The following is a 17,502-nucleotide window of genomic DNA, read 5'->3' as shown; positions in this document are numbered from 1 at the left end:
TGTGCGCAACACACGTGTGAAGATGGAGGAGGGTAATGTACAGTTTCATGAGATGGGCTTGGATGATCGGCTTTTAAAGGTAAAATATACATCGTGTTAATAATATAAGTATGTCTACTTCGAAATACCGCACGGCAGGATATTAACAGTTTGTTTTGTGCTGTTTGAAGGTAGTTCGTGGCTGAATCAACGTTATGTTTACATGCTAACACCAGCAGCACTGTCATTTCTGACATAGAAAACGTGATATATTTCCTATTGATTACTGAAGTATTGTATTATTTGTGTTCTCTCTATTTTATTAGGATCTATGCCAATGTTTCTTTCTGTGTCAACAGGTTTCCCAAAAATACCTAGTATAGTTGCTATACTTCCTGGCCAAATACTGTAGTTAATACAGTAAAACTGTGTGTGTGTGTGTGTGTGTGTGTGTGTGTGTGTGTGTGTGTGTGTGTGTGTGTGTGTGTGTGTGTTATTTACAAATCTAAGCACAAGTATTTTTGTAAAATATATGTATGAAGAGTTCAGATGCAAAACCCCTCTAAAATCAACCTTTGTCAAAAATGAGATAGTGATACTGAGAGTGAATGCTCTCGACACATAATATACGTCCATCAAATACTTTTACTTCAAACTCGCTAAAATGTCAGCCCAATATATATATATAATATATACATATATACATAAATATAATTAATTTATTTACAAAATGTTAAATTTTACAGTAAAACACATGTAATATTAAAATATCCATAGTTTATACACGCACATTACATGTTTGTAAATAAAATATATAATATATAATATATATATATATATATATATATATATATATATATATATATATATTCATGTAATTTACATAATTACAAATAAAGTATATTTTATAATTATTTATTAACACACACACACACACATATATATATATAATTAAATTAATTTATTTACAAAATGTTCAATTTTACAGTAAAACACATGTAATATTAAAATATCCATAGTTTATACACGCACATTACATATTTGTAAATAATAAAAAAATATATATATATATTCATGTAATTTACATAATTACAAATAAAGTATATTTTATAATTATTAACACACACACACACACACATATATATATATATATATATATATATATATATATATACACACACACACATAATAAAAAGGAATGACACATTTTTATTTAAAACGTGTGTGTGTGTTACATATATATTTAACGTAATTTACATAATTACAAATACATTTTTATTTCTTTTAATGATTTTAAATGTATAACATTTTTCTTTTTAAAAACTAAATATAAAATTGGAAAATAAGATTTTTTAAATTTTTTTATAAATTTAAATTATATATATATATATATAATATAATATATATATATATATATATATATATATATATATTCAATTTTTTTGTAATATAATTTTACAATAATACATGTTAAAATAACCATAGTTATTACGCACACACAATTTAAAAATGAAAAAATGTGAAATATATATATGCATATATGTATATGTCTGTAATTATTGAATATAAATCAATTTCAGATGTGCTTCACATGATTTCTGTCACTGCATGATAATATCACAAAACACGTTTTATGTATTTAATACCGCTGTCCACATGTGATTGAGATGTGAAGCTATGTTTGTTTTTCTTCTCAGGCTCTGGCTGATTTAGGCTGGTCTGAGCCCACTCTCATCCAAGAGAAAGCCATCCCGCTGGCGCTCGAGGGGAAAGATCTGCTGGCCCGAGCTCGAACCGGATCAGGAAAAACCGCAGCCTATGCGATCCCTCTCATTCAGAGAATCCTCACGTCCAAACAGGTGACCCGTGGCTTTGAGTTATTTTCACTCCAACTTGGGTCTCAATGACAGAATCAGTTAAAATATATATAGAACTAAGTTTATTGTTGTCTCTGATGTGTCCAGACTGTACGTGAGCAGGCCGTCAGAGCTCTAGTCCTGGTCCCGACTAAAGAACTGGGTCAGCAGGTCCAAACCATGATCCGACAGCTCACTGCGTACTGCGGCAGAGACGTGCGAGCGGCTGACATCTCTGGGAAAGCGGATATATCGGCACAAAAGTCAGTACTACTACAGCAAAGTATTTATTTTTTTTATAAAAAGGCTGAAGGAATTATATTTGTAGTGTATATAATGACCTAGAATAAAATTTGCTTATATATGTCTTCAAATGTATGTATTTGCTCTAAAAGTATTGAAGAATGGGAGATTCGAAATGTTTAATTTTTAATATTATTTATGTACTATTATAGTTTTTATTAGTATTTTAAATTAGGTTTAATTTTTATATTTTTAATTTTAGATCAAGTTTTAGTAATTGTGTTATTTTTTGCTTTTGTTTATTTTATTAGTTTTTTTTTTTTAATAATAATACTTAAATATTACTATTTTGGGCTATTCAAAATTAATTATTAAAATGATTATTTAATTGTTAATTTAAAAGTAATTGTAGCGTTATTTATATACTATTTTATATCAAATTAATATTTTGAAATATTGAAATATAATATCTGTTATAGTTTTATTAGTATTTTGAATTGGGTTTCCTTTTCATATTTTCAAATTTAATTTTAGTTTAGGTGAAATATTACTATTTTGATATATTAATTTTTATGTTTTCATGTTGGTACTATTATAATTTGTATTACTATTTTGAATTAGGTTTAATTAGATTTCAAATTTCAGTATATTTTTACTCATTTTGTTATGTGCCTTTGTCATTTCTATTCTTTTTGTTTTAAAAAAAATTACTATAAATGTATTACTTGGGTAAATATTAATCTTTTAGGAGATTCAAAATATTTATTTTTACTTTTATTTATATACTATAATAATTTTATTAATATTTAGAATTAGGTTTAATTTTTATATTTTCATTTTTTTTTAGCCAAGAATTATTACTATAAATGTTATTACTTTGGAAAAATATTGCTATTTTGGGAGATTAAAAATGTTTCATTTCAGTATTACTTGTATACTATAATAGCTTTTATTAATATTTTGAATTAGGTTTAGTTTGTATAATTTTATTTTTATAGTTTTTATTAGGATTTTGAAATGGGTTTAATTTTTCAATTTTTAATTTTAGTTCAATTTAACTTTTGTTATGTGCCTTTGTCATTTCTATTCTTTTTTTTTTTTTTAATGATTACTATAAAATGATTACTTAGGTAAATAATAATCTTTATTTTTACTATTATTTATATACCATAATAATTGTTAATAATATTAAGAATAAGGTTTAATTTTTGTATCTTCGTTTTAAATGAAGTGTTAGTAATGTTGTTATGTGCTTTTGCCATTTTTATTAGTTTTATCTTTTAAAAAACTTACTACGTTAAATATGACTAAGGTATTACTTAGGTCAAATATAACTATTTTTGGAAATTCAAAATGTCATTTTAGTATTATTTATATACTATAATAGTTTTTTTTAATATTTTGAATTTGGTTTTATTTTTATATGTTTATTTTAATTTAAGTGTTTGTAATTTTGTTATGTGCTTTTGTCATTTTATATGACTATTTAGGTCAATTTTTTTGTTTGTTTTTATTTGTTTGATATAGTTGGTCATTTTAGTGCTTAAATTTAAACTTATTTTAGTTAGTTGCAACATTTTTAGTTTTCCTTTAGTGTATATTTTTCTTCTAATATTTATATTTTATTTCAGCTTTTTATTTTAATACTTTAACATTTTCAGTAGTTAAAATTCTAGTTATCAATACAAACCAGTCCTAAATAAACTTGGTTTAGCTTGAGCTAAATTATTAATCATTTTAAGTCTTATTCAAGTTAATTTAAACTCATTCTAAGTACAATTAAATGTTTTTCAATTCTTTCTCTTTCATAGGCCGATTTTAATGGAGAAGCCGGACATTGTGATCAGCACCCCGTCCCGTGTTCAAGCCCACATAAACGCCCAGAACCTGCAGCTTCAGTCTTCACTAGAGATGCTGGTGATCGACGAGGCTGATCTTCTCTTCTCCTTTGGGTTTGAAGCAGACCTTAAAAGCCTGTTGTGGTACGTGTTTTGTGATTATATGTCTTTAAAAAGTCTTCAATTTATCTTCATAAAACCCTGCATTTAGTATTTGTCTGTGTTCATTTCTGCAGTTATTTGCCCAAGATCTACCAGGCGTTCCTCATGTCAGCCACGCTGAATGACGATGTCCAAGCGCTGAAAGAGCTCGTCCTTCACAATCCTGTGAGTGCTGCAGCGTCAGCAGCTTGTGTGTTTGGCTGGATCTAGGGGTGGGCCGTATGGCAAAAATATCATATCACGATTTTTTCAGAATTATCAGGATTCTTTGGTTTTACTATTTAGCAAGTTGTCTAAGCCGTACAGCCAAATAAATGTCTCTATTTTAAAACTAAAGCTTTAAATGGTAACGAAATATAAAATAAAAAGAATGGCAGATGTTTAGGCCAAAGTGGGCGAAGATAAAAATCTTTGTCATTATTTTATCTTTGTTATTAAAAAATAAGAACAAAGATAGGCTACATGTTACAAATAAAACAAACAGTGCTTTAATTTTCAGGTACAGTAGGTGTATTTAGCAGTAGTGTTTCAAGAAATTGAATTAACAAATATATAAGTAAAACACTATACACTATATACATAAATGTGACCCTGGACCACAAAACCAGTCATAAGGTTAAATTTTACAAAACTGAGATGTATACATCATATGAAAGCTCAATAAATAAGCTTTCTATTGATGTATGGTTTGTTAGGATAGGACAATATTTGGCCGAGATACATCTATTTGAAAATCTGGAATCTAAGGGTGCAAAAAAATCAAAATACTGAGAAAATCACCTTTAAAGTTGTCCAAATTAAGTTCTTAACAATGCATATTACTAATCAAAAATTACATTTTGATAGGTTTACAGTAGGAATTTTACAAAAAATCTTAATGTAATATGATCTTTACTTAATTTCCTAATGATTTTTGACATAAAAGAAAAATCAATAATTTTGACTCATACAATGTATTTTTGGCTATTGCTACAAATATACCCCAGCGACTTAAGACTGGTTTTGTGGTCCAGGGTCACAAATTACACATTGACTCTTATTAAAGCAACTGTATTAAAGTTCTTCAGTCAAGAGCAGTGAGTGATTTTTATTTGTGTTTTATTTTATTAGCCGACCATCACCCGAAAAATGACAATTCTGTCATCATTTACTCACTCCTGATTGTTTTTTTTTTTAAATGTTGAACATAAAATGTACTGTTTGTAACCAAAAAGTTGCTCGTTCCCCAGTTACTTCCATAGTATTTTATTAAATTTTTTAGAGATGCACCAATTGATCGGCTAGTGATCGGAATCGGCCGATTTTTCGCATGATCGGTCCGGATCGGTGACCGTCCGGTCAATTTCTCCTATTGCCGATTCCTAGCCGATCCTTTTATTGCCAGCGGCGCATGCAATTACGTCACAGCCACGCGTGCGCACTCACAGTCGCGTGTAAACATGTCTTTGGTGTGAGTGAAGAAGATGACACAAAGATCGCAGTTTGTAACATTTATAAGGCCAAAAATACGACGTGAGGGAACAACCACAAAAACGTTCGTAACAACAAACCCAGTTTGAAAAGGGGAAAGCGGCTAAAGCTTTAGTCTAAGCTTTAGCTCGCCAAAGTGTCGAAAGTGAGCACTTGTTTAGTTTGGCTAGTCATGTGGTAGATCGCGCCCCCGCTCTGCATATTTTGCATGTCTCTGTTAGTTAACACACCTGATTCAGATAACCCGCTCGTTAGGAGTAAGCTCTGTGAATGAACTGTGTTTCGATTGACATGGTCCCTGCGCAGTGTTCATTGCTCCCTACTCCCTGAGCAGGGGAAATCCGTTGACGTTTACTACACTTTCATTCATTCACATATTTGCGCTGCACCACCGCATACAGCGTCTGCACACACTAATAGTTCGAAGCGAGCGTATATGTTCCATTTGAGGGTCATAAAAGCGTGCGCGACGTGAATTTAAATTGTATTTATTTACAGATGCATTTAGGTCACACTTCTCTAGTAAATTTCATCTGGGTGTGAAGACGCTGTATGCGGTGGCGTAGCGCAAATATGTGAATGAATGTTACGAAGTGTAGTACCGCTGGATTAACCGGTGACAAGGCAGAAATGCTTCTCTTTATCAAGAAAAATTTGCCATTAATGCTCAAGTAATAGCATTTAGTACTAGTATTGTTATTTCTACCTGTTTGTGCAATTTTGTTTTTAAAATTATTGTTGTGAGATGATCCTGTAATTAATGTTGAATAAAAAATCCATATAAAATTCATTGAAGAAAAGTAGATTTTTGTAAGTAAGCCTGCTTTGTTACTTATATTTTATTTCTAATGTTTTCGAAGGCACAAAGCACTTTATTTTGCAAAAAGATCCTGTAATGTTTAATAATTTATTGTATTATAAAATTTAATTAAATCTGTACATTACAGTTCTTTAAAAAAAAATCGGAATCGGCAAAAATCAGAATCGGCAGGTCACACTTACTGAAAAATCGGAATTGGCAAAAATCGGAATCGGCAGGTCACACTTACTGAAAAATCGGAATATCGGCAAAAATCGGAATCGGCAGGTCACACTTACTGAAAAATCGGAATATCGGCAAAAATCGGAATTGGCAGGTCACACTTACTGGAAAATCGGAATATCGGCAAAAATCGGAATTGGCAGGTCACACTTACTGAAAAATCGGAATCGACAAAAATCGGAATCGGCAGGTCACACTTACTGAAAAATCGGAATTGGCAAAAATCGGAATCGGCAGGTCACACTTACTGAAAAATCTGAATATCGGCAAAAATCGGAATCGGCAGGTCACACTTACTGAAAAATCGGAATATCGGCAAAAATCGGAATCGGCTGGTCACACTTACTGGAAAATCGGAATATCGGCAAAAATCGGAATCGGCAGGTCACACTTACTGAAAAAATCGGAATCGACAAAAATCGGAATCGGCAGGTCACACTTACTGAAAAATCGGAATTGGCAAAAATCGGAATCGGCAGGTCACACTTACTGAAAAATCGGAATATCGGCAAAAATCGGAATCGACAGGTCACACTTACTGAAAAATCGGAATTGGCAAAAATCGGAATCGGCAGGTCACACTTACTGAAAAATCGGAATATCGGCAAAAATCGGAATCGACAGGTCACACTTACTGAAAAACCGAATATCGGCAAAAATCGGAATCGACAGGTCACACTTACTGAAAAATCGGAATTGGCAAAAATCGGAATCGGCAGGTCACACTTACTGAAAAATCGGAATATCGGCAAAAATCGGAATCGGCAGGTCAAGAAATCGGCCAAGAAAATTGCAATCGGTGCATCTCTAAAATTTTTTCCCACTATCAAAGTCAGTGGGGACCAGCTACTGTTATCCACATTCCTCAAAATATCTTCTTTTGTGTTCAGCAAAAGAAAATAATTAATAGAGGTTTGGGACAACATGTGAGTGAGTACATTTTTGGGTGAACTGTCCTTTTAATGACAGTCGGCAGCATGTTTAGTTTTGTCGCTTTAGGAGCTGCATGCATCTAATATACAGGCGTGCATCCGTTTTTCTCTTAACTGTTTAACTTTAGTCATTACCAACTGTGTTTATATGTAACCCTTGTGCGTTTTTATCCGTGTTAGTGAATCAGACACGAAAGATAGCTTAGTCCAGTTTGACCAGCTTTTAGCGCGCTCTTCAGATGTACACGCTCATGAAGTGAATGGCAGAACAGCGCACGGACTAAATAACTTTATTTAACCGGCAAGGCTTTAAAGCACATGCAAATAATGCACTTTTGTGATTGCGAATAAATGCAGTGTCCCGTGAGTAAATCTATGTCGTGTTGTACAGTATATTGAGACGGAGGCATGCTGTAGCACGATACTATTATTATTATTTTTTTTTCAAAAGCAGGTCGTGGAGACATTTTAATCGTTCACAATTGAAAATAGTCATATCACACACCCCTAGCTGGATCTGATGTTTTTTTCTTGATTTGTCGTAGGTGACGCTGAAGCTCCAGGGATCTCAGCTGCCTGACAGCTCTCAGCTCCAGCAGTACAGCGTCCGATGTGAGGAGGAGGACAAGTTCCTGCTCATCTACACCCTCCTGAAGCTCGGCCTGGTTCGAGGGAAGTCACTGATATTCGTCAGCGATGTGGACCGCTGTTACCGGCTCAAGCTGTTTTTGGAGCAGTTCAGCATTCCTGCTTGTGTCCTGAACTCTGAACTACCTGTGCACTCCAGGTGAGGGAGGAGATTAGAAATCAAACCTCACGCTGTTCACTTCCTTAAAGCTGCAAGTTGTCATTTGTGCACCATCTGCAGGGTTATTATTGTTAACTAAAACTAAAACCATAAACAAAATTATGTTTTTGTTGATTTTGAATGTAAAGTTTTAGAACATTAACTATAATAAAATATTGGAATGGGGAACATTTTATTTTAGTACATTTCACACTTTCATTAATTTAACAACTAAACAAACTGAAACATAAATAATAAAAAAAATTATATAGACTATATACTATATATCTAAAAAATGGCAAAAACATACAACAAAATGACAAAAACTTTAACCAAAATTAAAATCAAAAAGGAAAACATAAAAATAAAATGTAAATATAAATATGGAAAAGAAAAAAATGGATGAAACTGAAACAAAAAGTGAAACCTAAATAGAATATTTTTTTTAAAATAGACTATATGCTATATTTTAAAACATGCATCAAAATATTAACAAAAACTGTGATACTTAAAATTAGTGTCAAGTCACTTATAGGGTTATTACTAAAAACATTTTTTAAATTGAAGCATTAAAATTGCAAAAGTGAAACCTAAAAGGAAATATTAAAATTTAATTTAAAAATTATAAAAAAAAATACAAATGACAAAGCTAATATCTATTTCAAAATATAATATAAATGAAAAAATAATATAATAAAAAATAATAAAATAGTAAAATAATGTAAAAAAAATATAAATTAAAATTAGAACTGTTTAAGTTGAAGCACTAAAATTACTAAATGGAAAGAAAGTGAAACAAAAAGTAAAACTTAAATAGAAATGTTTTTAATACTAATAACTTAACTAATTAATATAAAAAATAACAAATAGAGGCTATATTTAAAAAAAAGCAAAACATACACCAAAATTACTAAAACTAAATTACCAAAATTAAAATAAAAAAGAAAATTGTTAAACCTGAAATAAAATATAAATATTAAATAAAAAACTTTAACTAAATGAAAATTAGAAATAAGTTTAAATTCAAGCACTAAAACTGCAAGTGAAACCTAAATGAAAATATTAAATTAAAATAAAATTTAAAAATTTATGAAAAGTTAAAATCATGTTCAAAATATAAACAAAAACTTTGATACTTCAGTATCACTGGTGTCAAGTCACTTCCAGGGTTATTATTAAAACATTTTTGTTAAATAAAAATTAAATAAAATATAAATAGTAGAAAATTAAAACGAAAAAAATGTTTAAGTTGAAGCGCTAAAATTACTTAATGGAAAGAATTTTTACCGAAAAGTAAAACTAAGATAGAAATATTTTTAAAAACAAACAAATAAACCATATTGTAAAAATAATGCCAAAAACATATACATCAAGATTACTAAAACTAACCAAAATTAAAATCAAAAAGGAAAACATAAAAATAAAATCTGAATAAAACATAAATCATTACTAAAAACATTTTTGTTAAATAAAATTAAAATAAAATATAAATAAGCTTCAACTAAATGAAAATTATAAACAGTTAAAATAAGTTTAAATTGAAGCACTGAAATTACAAAAAAGGAAATAAAAAATGAAACTCAAATTAAAAAAGATTTCAAAAAGTTAAAGTCTAGTTCAAAATATATAATTCCAAGGTTATTATGAAAAACATTTTTGTTAAATAAAAACGAAATATAAGATGAAAAACAAACTAAACATTAATTAGAAATAAATCACAAAAATTACTAAATGGAAAGAAACTAAAACAAAAAGTAAAACATAAATAAAAATATTTTTTACTAGTAATATGTATAATTTTATAAATACACACACTGCAGATGTTAAATGTGTAACGAATGCTGTTCTTTTTATTGGATTTAATGTCATTAAATCAGTTGTATTTTGTTTTTCAGGTGTCACATTATCACTCAGTTTAATCAAGGCTTCTACAACTACATAATTGCCACAGACGAACAGGGACTGGAGAATCCCGCTGGACGTTCCCAGAAAACGCAGGAGAAAGGAAAGAAGAAAAAGAACTCTGGAAGAAAGTAAGAGTTCCCAGCATTTGTGATGCACAAACCATTTGAACATTAAATATTATTTCATTTCCGATCTTAAAAATGATTAGTGTGTTGAAATGATCTATGTTGGAAATATCAGTACTATTTTTATTTCGTCTCCCCAGAGGAAAAGACAAGGAATATGGTGTTTCCAGAGGAATCGACTTCCACAACGTGTCTACTGTGATCAACTTTGATTTTCCCACTTCAGTTGATTCCTACATCCATCGCGTCGGCAGGTGTGCAGAGGATTATTTTATATTTATTTATTTATATTTCAATGTGGCCTAGAATTTCATATTTTCAGTTTTTTAGTTTTAACCCTCATAATGTATTCAGAATCTCTGTACGATTTTCACAATTGTTTTAAAAACAATCATAACTTCATATTTTTCAAAGCCATATTGTATCTGTATCTGAGTGAATGTGTTTTCAAAGTTTTGAAATGTTAAAATGTCATTACTGCATTTACACCTTTTTAATTAAAAAAAGAGAAATTTAAAATTGTGCGTGAACCACGCTATAAAAACTGATGCAAAATATTTTTTTCAATATTGTTGAGAAATCTTATTTAAATATATGATTGTGTGCAATTTATAAGAACATATAATCTGAGAATTACCAGTATTAACTCTGGAATTATTGGAATGGAATTAAATTCTATTGAGTTCTAACAAAACAACAAATAATAGTCTGAAAAGTTTTCAAACTAAAAAAAATTCATTTTATCTGCATACACTCTCACTTTCAGATGAAAAAATTGAAATTTGTAGAATTCTTTTATTTATCTCTTCTGTGTCTGACATGTACACTACTGCTCAGAAGTTTGGGAGTCAGTAAGCTTGTAATGTGTTTTTTTTAAAGTCTCTTATGTTCACCAAGGCTGCATTTATTTGATCAAAAATACAGAAAAAACAGTAATATTGCAAAATGTTATTACAATATAAAATATTTGAATATACTTTAAAATATAATTTATTCCTGTCATGCAAAGCTGAATTGTCATCAGCTGTTACTCCAGTCTGAAGTGTCACATATAAATATTTTCTAACAATGTAAATCTATGCCATCACTTTTTATTAATTGGACATCCTTGGTAAATAAAAGTATTAATTTCTTTCAAAAAAAGAAAGAAAATGTACTGACCCCAAACTTTTGAACAGTAGTTTATATGGTTAGAAATGTAGTTTAATGGATATATATATACTTTTTTTCCCAGCTTTTAGTTAATGAAAAGTTATTTCTGATGGTTTTATTTTATACTTTTATTTATCAAAAACAATGATGATTTTTCCTGCTTTTCTTTAGAACGGCTCGTGCAGATAATTCCGGCACTGCACTGTCCTTTGTATCGCATACAGAAATGACCAAGCTCACAGAGGTTGAAAATGCTCTTACTGGAGGTAAAAGTCAAAGGTTTCAGAGGATATTTATTTGTGACCCTGGACCACAAAACCAGTCTTAAGTCGCTGGGGTATATCTGTAGCAATAGCCAAAAATACATTGTATGGGTCAAAATTATTGATTTTTCTTTCATGCCAAAAATCATTAGGAAATTCAGTAAAGATGATGTTCCATGAAGATTTTTTGTAAAATTCCTACTGTAAATATATCAAAATGTAATTTTTGATTAGTAATGTGCATTGTTAAGAACTTAATTTGGACAACTTTAAAGGTGATTTTCTCAGTATTTTGATTTTTTTTGCACCCTCAGATTTCAGATTTTCAAATAGACGTATCTCGGCCAAATATTGTCCTATCCTAACAAACCATACATCAATAGAAAACTTATTTATTGAGTTTTCATATGATGTATACATCTCAGTTTTGTAAAATTTAACCTTATGACTGGTTTTGCGGTCCAGGGTCACATTTAATGATTAAAAACCTATTATTAACTAACATTAAACTCTATTATTATAAATAGAATGCTGGTATTGTGTAAAATATAGCCCCTTTGAATATATATATTCAATATTTTCTATACATTTTCAATTATTCCTCATCTGGTTTCAGACAGCACACATGACAGTGTTTTGAAGCCGTACGGGTTCAAAATGGAGGAAATTGAGGGATTCAGATACAGATGTCGGGTATGTTTGTGTCCTCACACAGCACTAGAGCTCAGTTTGTGGTTTGCTTGACCTGAACCATCTCTTTCGTGCTTTAATTTACTCAGGATGCCATGAGGTCGGTGACGAAGCAGTCGGTGAAGGAGGCCAGACTGAAGGAGATCAAACAAGAGCTGCTCAATTCAGAGAAACTCAAGGTTTGTGATCTAATCCCAGTTCGTTTGAACCAGTTCATCTCTAATGTTGAATGATCGGTGGAATTGATTCTGTTTGTGTGATAGACATACTTCGAAGACAATCCCAGAGACCTGCAGCTGCTACGACACGACAAAGACCTTCATCCCGCCGTCATCAAACCTCACCTGAAAAACGTGCCCGATTACCTGAGTAAGAACTCGCTGCCTGTATATTGATCTGTGTACAGTCGTGGCCAAAAGTTTTGAGAATTACATAAATATTGGAAATTGGAAAAGTTGCTGCTTAAGTTTTTATAATAGCAATTTGCATATACTCCAGAATGTTATGAAGAGTGATCAGATGAGTTGCATAGTCCTTCTTTGCCATGAAAATTAACTTAATCACAAAAAAAACTTTCCACTGCATTGTTAAGAAGGCTTCAGGGCGTCCAAGAAAGTCCAGCAAGCGCCAGGATGGTCTCCTAAAGAGGATTGAGCTGCGGGATCGGAGTGCCACCAGTGCAGAGCTTGCTCAGGAATGGCAGCAGGCAGGTGTGAGCGCATCTGAACACACAGTGAGGCCAAGACTTTTGGAAGATGGCCTGGTGTCAAGAAGGGCAGCAAAGAAGCCACTTCTCTCCAAAAAAAACCATCAGGGACAGATTGATCTTCTGCAAAAAGTATGGTGAATGGACTGCTGAGGACTGGGGCAAAGTCATATTCTCCGATGAAGCCTCTTTCCGATTGTTTGGGGCATCTGGAAAAAGGCTTGTCCGGAGAAGAAAAGGTGAGCGCTACCATCAGTCCTGTGTCATGCCAACAGTAAAGCATCCTGAGACCATTCATGTGTGGGGTTGCTTCTCATCCAAGGGAGTGGGCTCACTCACAATTTTGCCCAAAAACACAGCCATGAATAAAGAATGGTACCAAAACACCCTCCAACAGCAACTTCTTCCAACAATCCCAACAGTTTGGTGAAGAACAATGCATTTTCCAGCACGATGGGCCAAGACGTTGAAATTTTGGGTCCATGGCCTGGAAACTCCCCAGATCTTAAAACTTGTGGTCAATCCTCAAGAGCCAGGTGGACAAACAAAAACCCACAAATTCTGACAAACTCCAAGAAGTGATTATGAAAGAATGGGTTGCTATCAGTCAGGATTTGGCCCAGAAGTTGATTGAGAGCATGCCCAGTCCAATTGCAGAGGTCCTGAAAAAGAAGAGCCAACACTGCAAATACTGACTCTTTGCATAAATGTCATGTAATTGTCGATAAAAGCCTTTGAAACGTATGAAGTGCTTGTAATTATATTTCAGTTCATCACAGAAACAACTGAAACAAAGATCTAAAAGCAGTTGACCAGCAAACTTTGTGAAAACTAATATTTGTGTCATTCTCAAAACTTTTGGCCACGACTGTATATATGACACACAGACAAATAGTTTGTGAAAACACATTTTCATGTCTGTTTCAGTCCCAACAGCGCTGAAAAGTCTCGTCAATCCTTTGAAACGACACAAGAAAAAGAAGAATAAAGCAGGCGTCAAGATGCTGAGCAGCTTTAAGGTGAGAATACAGATCCTTTATTGACTTAAACCAGCGGTTCTCAATTCCAGTCCTCGCGCCCCACCGCTCTGCACATTTTGTGTTTCACTTATCGCTTCAGACGTTTGTCCTATTCCAACGTTACTGCCCTTCGAAGTGGACATCACAGGATATTCCGCCATTATTCATTAGTTCGAAGCGAGTGTATATGTTCCATTTGAAGGTCATTAAAGCGTTCGAGACGTACATTTAAATTGTATTTATTTACAGATGCATTTATGTCACACTTCTCTAGTAAGTTTCATCTGTGTGTGAAGACGCTGCATGCGGTGGCGTAGCGCAAATATGTGAATGAATGTTTCGAAGTGTAGTAAACAGATTTCCCCCGCTCAGGGAGTAGGGAGCAATGAACACTGGGCAGGCACCATGTCAATCGGAACACAGTTCCTGCACGGAGTTCACTTCTAACGAGCTGGTTATTTGAATCAGGTGTGTTAACTAAGAGAGACATGCAAAACATGCAGAGCGGTGGGGCTTGAGGACTGGAATTGAGAACCACTGACTTAAACAGTTTGATTGGGTTTAATTTTTTATATATTAGGGATGTAACAATATTATCAATATCGTGGTATCATGATAGCAAAACTGTCTTGATGTTATCATGGTCACATGACGATATGAAACAATTGGTCTTCCGAGCAAAAAGTGTAGTTTTTAAAATATATTTAAACTTCTTATATTTATTTATTTTTTCCATAAAAATTAATTTAATTAATAAATTTAATTAAATGATTAATTCAATTAAATTTAATTTAAGATAATGTTTTCATGTAACATTTTTATTTTATTTCAGCTTAATTTAAAAAAAAACTATTTTAATGTGTTTATTTAGCAGTTTTAGTTGAGATTTATCTTAATTAGCCTTTAAGAAGGATAATAGTAATCGTTCATTTACTTAAACTGTTGTTTTTGTTCACTGTTTTATCTACGTATGTGACCCTGGACCACAAAACCAGTCTTAAGTCGCTGGGGTATATTTGTAGCAATAGCCAAAAATACATTGCATGGGTCAAAATTATTGATTTTTCTTTTATGCCAAAAATCATTAGGAAATTCAGTAAAGATCATGTTCCATTAAGATGTTTTGTAAAATTCCTACTATAAATATATCAAAATGTAATTTTTGATTAGTAATATGCATTGTTAAGAACCTAATTTGGACAACTTTAAAGGTGATTTTCTCAGTATTTTGATTTTTTGCACCCTCAGATTCCAGATTTTCAAATAGATGTATCTCGGCCAAATATTGTCCTATCATAACAAACCATACATCAATAGAAAGCTTATTTATTGAGCTTTCATATGATGTATATATCTCGGTTTTGTAAAATTTTACCTTATGACTGGTTTTGTGGTCCAGGGTCACATATTGATGTAATAATGGCATATTGTTTAATAGAGTTGGGCAGCTGTGCAATTTTAGTATTGATATACTATTATTTTTTTATGATTACAAATTAGATTTTTAAAAAATATTTCCTGTTTTCAGTTTAATTTTAAAGTTTTGTGTTTTTGTGTGTAGTATTTTATTTATTGATTATTTTATTACTTCAATTTAAACTTAAAAGATGAGCTTAAAATTGGTTGTCTTGGCGACTACATTAAAATTTAAAAAACAGAATTATTTATTTATTTTCCCCAGTTTTAGTTAAAATTAAAATTAGCCCATTATTTACTCACCCTCCAGGCATCCTAGGTGTATATTACTTCCTCCTTTCAGACGAATGCAATCGGAGTTATATAAAAAATTATCATGGCACTTCAAAAGTTTATAATGGCAGGTGTTTCTATTCATCAGTCCAAAAAAATTCCACTAAAGTGCATCCATCCATAATAAAAGTGCCTCACACAGCTCCAGGGGTGAATAAATGCCCTCTGTAGCGAATCGATGCATTTTTGTGAGAAAAATATCCATATTTAAAACGTAATAATCACACACAGTTGGCGCAAGCTAGATTAAAGTGATTATTACTTTTAAATATGGATATTTTTGGATGCCTAGAGGGTGAGTAAATAATGGGCAAATTTTTATTTTTGGGTGAACTAACCCTTTAATGGTAATAACCTTGTTGGGTAGTTGACTTAAATTGTGCATAAAAACAGATCCTCTAATGGCACTTTATGTTGCATTTGCAGAAGAATTTCAGAGGCAATCCACTTAAGAATTTTCGCTACACAAAGAAGAAGCGTGAAAAAAAGGCTGGAAAATCCTAATGCCAAAAGAGCCAGAGAGACATTGGGATGTTGAGGAAATCTTGACTTAAATACTCATCTGGACACTTTGAACTGTGGCTGTCATCCTGAACGACATGGTCTATATTGTAATGTCATCAGAGTCAGACATGCGTGAGGATTCCCGTCCCAATGCATGTATGAAATGATTTTGATGAATACTGGACATGTAATATTGTATTTTGTTAATACTAACACTCTACTTCATAAAGTGTCTTGTGGTCTGATTTTGCTTATAAAGGTTTGGTGCTACAACAAATTCAGCTGTTTTAGACCATTAAATAATAATATATAATGATATAATTCTTTTTTTTTTTTGTCAAAATAGTGCATCCACGTTTTTTTATTATTATTATTTTTTTTTTACAAATGTGAATGTTCTCATAAGAATTCAGGAAAAAAAACTTAAAAGACCGCAAAATAAGCTTAAGAAAATATGCCGTCATACACCACAAAATTGCACAAATGACAAATGTTACAAATTGCAAACTAACAAATGTGATTTTTAAATAATTATAATATAGAATGATATAATTCCAATATTTTTTGTCAAAATAGTGCATCCACATTTTATTAATGTTAATTAATTTGTATATATTTATATATAATAATATTATTATTTTTGTTTATTTTTTTTTTTACAAATGAGAATGTTCTTATAAGAATTCAGGAAGAAAATTTTCAATACTATTATGCAAAGTAAAAAATAAATAAATTAAAAAGCAGCAAAATAAGCTTAAGAAAATAATAATATTATTATAATTTTTTTTACAAATGAGCATGTTCTCATAAGAATTCAGGGAAAAAAATGTTATATTATGCAAAAAAGAAAAATTAAAAGGCCGCAAAATAAGCTTAAGAAAATATGCCGTCGTACACCACAAAATTGCACAATTACTAACATATGTGATTTTTAAACAAATAAATGTAATAATATATAATGATATAATTCCAATATTTTTGTCAAAATGTGCATCCACATTTTATTATAAAAAAAATAAAATAATATATATATATATATATATATATATATATATATATATATATATGTATGTATGTATG

The 17,502-nt window shown here is 31.2% G+C and overlaps 1 protein-coding gene across 1 annotated transcript; it reads left to right on the top strand.

The window, feature by feature from the left end:
- The first annotated feature begins 20 nt into the window (after window positions 1-20).
- Window positions 21-16,651, top strand: ddx56 (DEAD (Asp-Glu-Ala-Asp) box helicase 56). The gene is made up of 14 exons (XM_073829998.1): window positions 21-79; window positions 1,677-1,838; window positions 1,944-2,098; window positions 3,890-4,060; window positions 4,153-4,243; window positions 8,068-8,309; window positions 10,205-10,342; window positions 10,480-10,593; window positions 11,663-11,757; window positions 12,371-12,447; window positions 12,534-12,623; window positions 12,708-12,813; window positions 14,078-14,169; window positions 16,345-16,651. Exons 1-14 carry the CDS (start codon window positions 23-25, stop codon window positions 16,420-16,422), a joined length of 1,668 nt encoding a protein of 555 aa, XP_073686099.1. The 5' UTR covers window positions 21-22; the 3' UTR covers window positions 16,423-16,651.
- Window positions 16,652-17,502: the final 851 nt, after the last annotated feature.

The sequence above is a fragment of the Garra rufa genome, chromosome 23 (genome assembly GCF_049309525.1).
Source record: "Garra rufa chromosome 23, GarRuf1.0, whole genome shotgun sequence".
Lineage (NCBI taxonomy): Eukaryota > Metazoa > Chordata > Actinopteri > Cypriniformes > Cyprinidae > Garra > Garra rufa.
This window is presented reverse-complemented; position numbering and strand designations above follow the sequence as displayed.

What these genes read in the sequence shown, in the direction of transcription:
- ddx56 (XM_073829998.1), top strand. Translation starts at nt 23, where the DNA reads ATGGAGGAGGGTAATGTACAGTTTCATGAGATGGGCTTGGATGATCGG. An exon ending in TACATCCATCGCGTCGGCAG is followed by an intron (nt 10,594 to 11,662) that starts GTGTGCAGAGGA and finishes GCTTTTCTTTAG; the next exon opens with AACGGCTCGTGCAGATAATT. An exon ending in AGATGCTGAGCAGCTTTAAG is followed by an intron (nt 14,170 to 16,344) that starts GTGAGAATACAG and finishes TTGCATTTGCAG; the next exon opens with AAGAATTTCAGAGGCAATCC.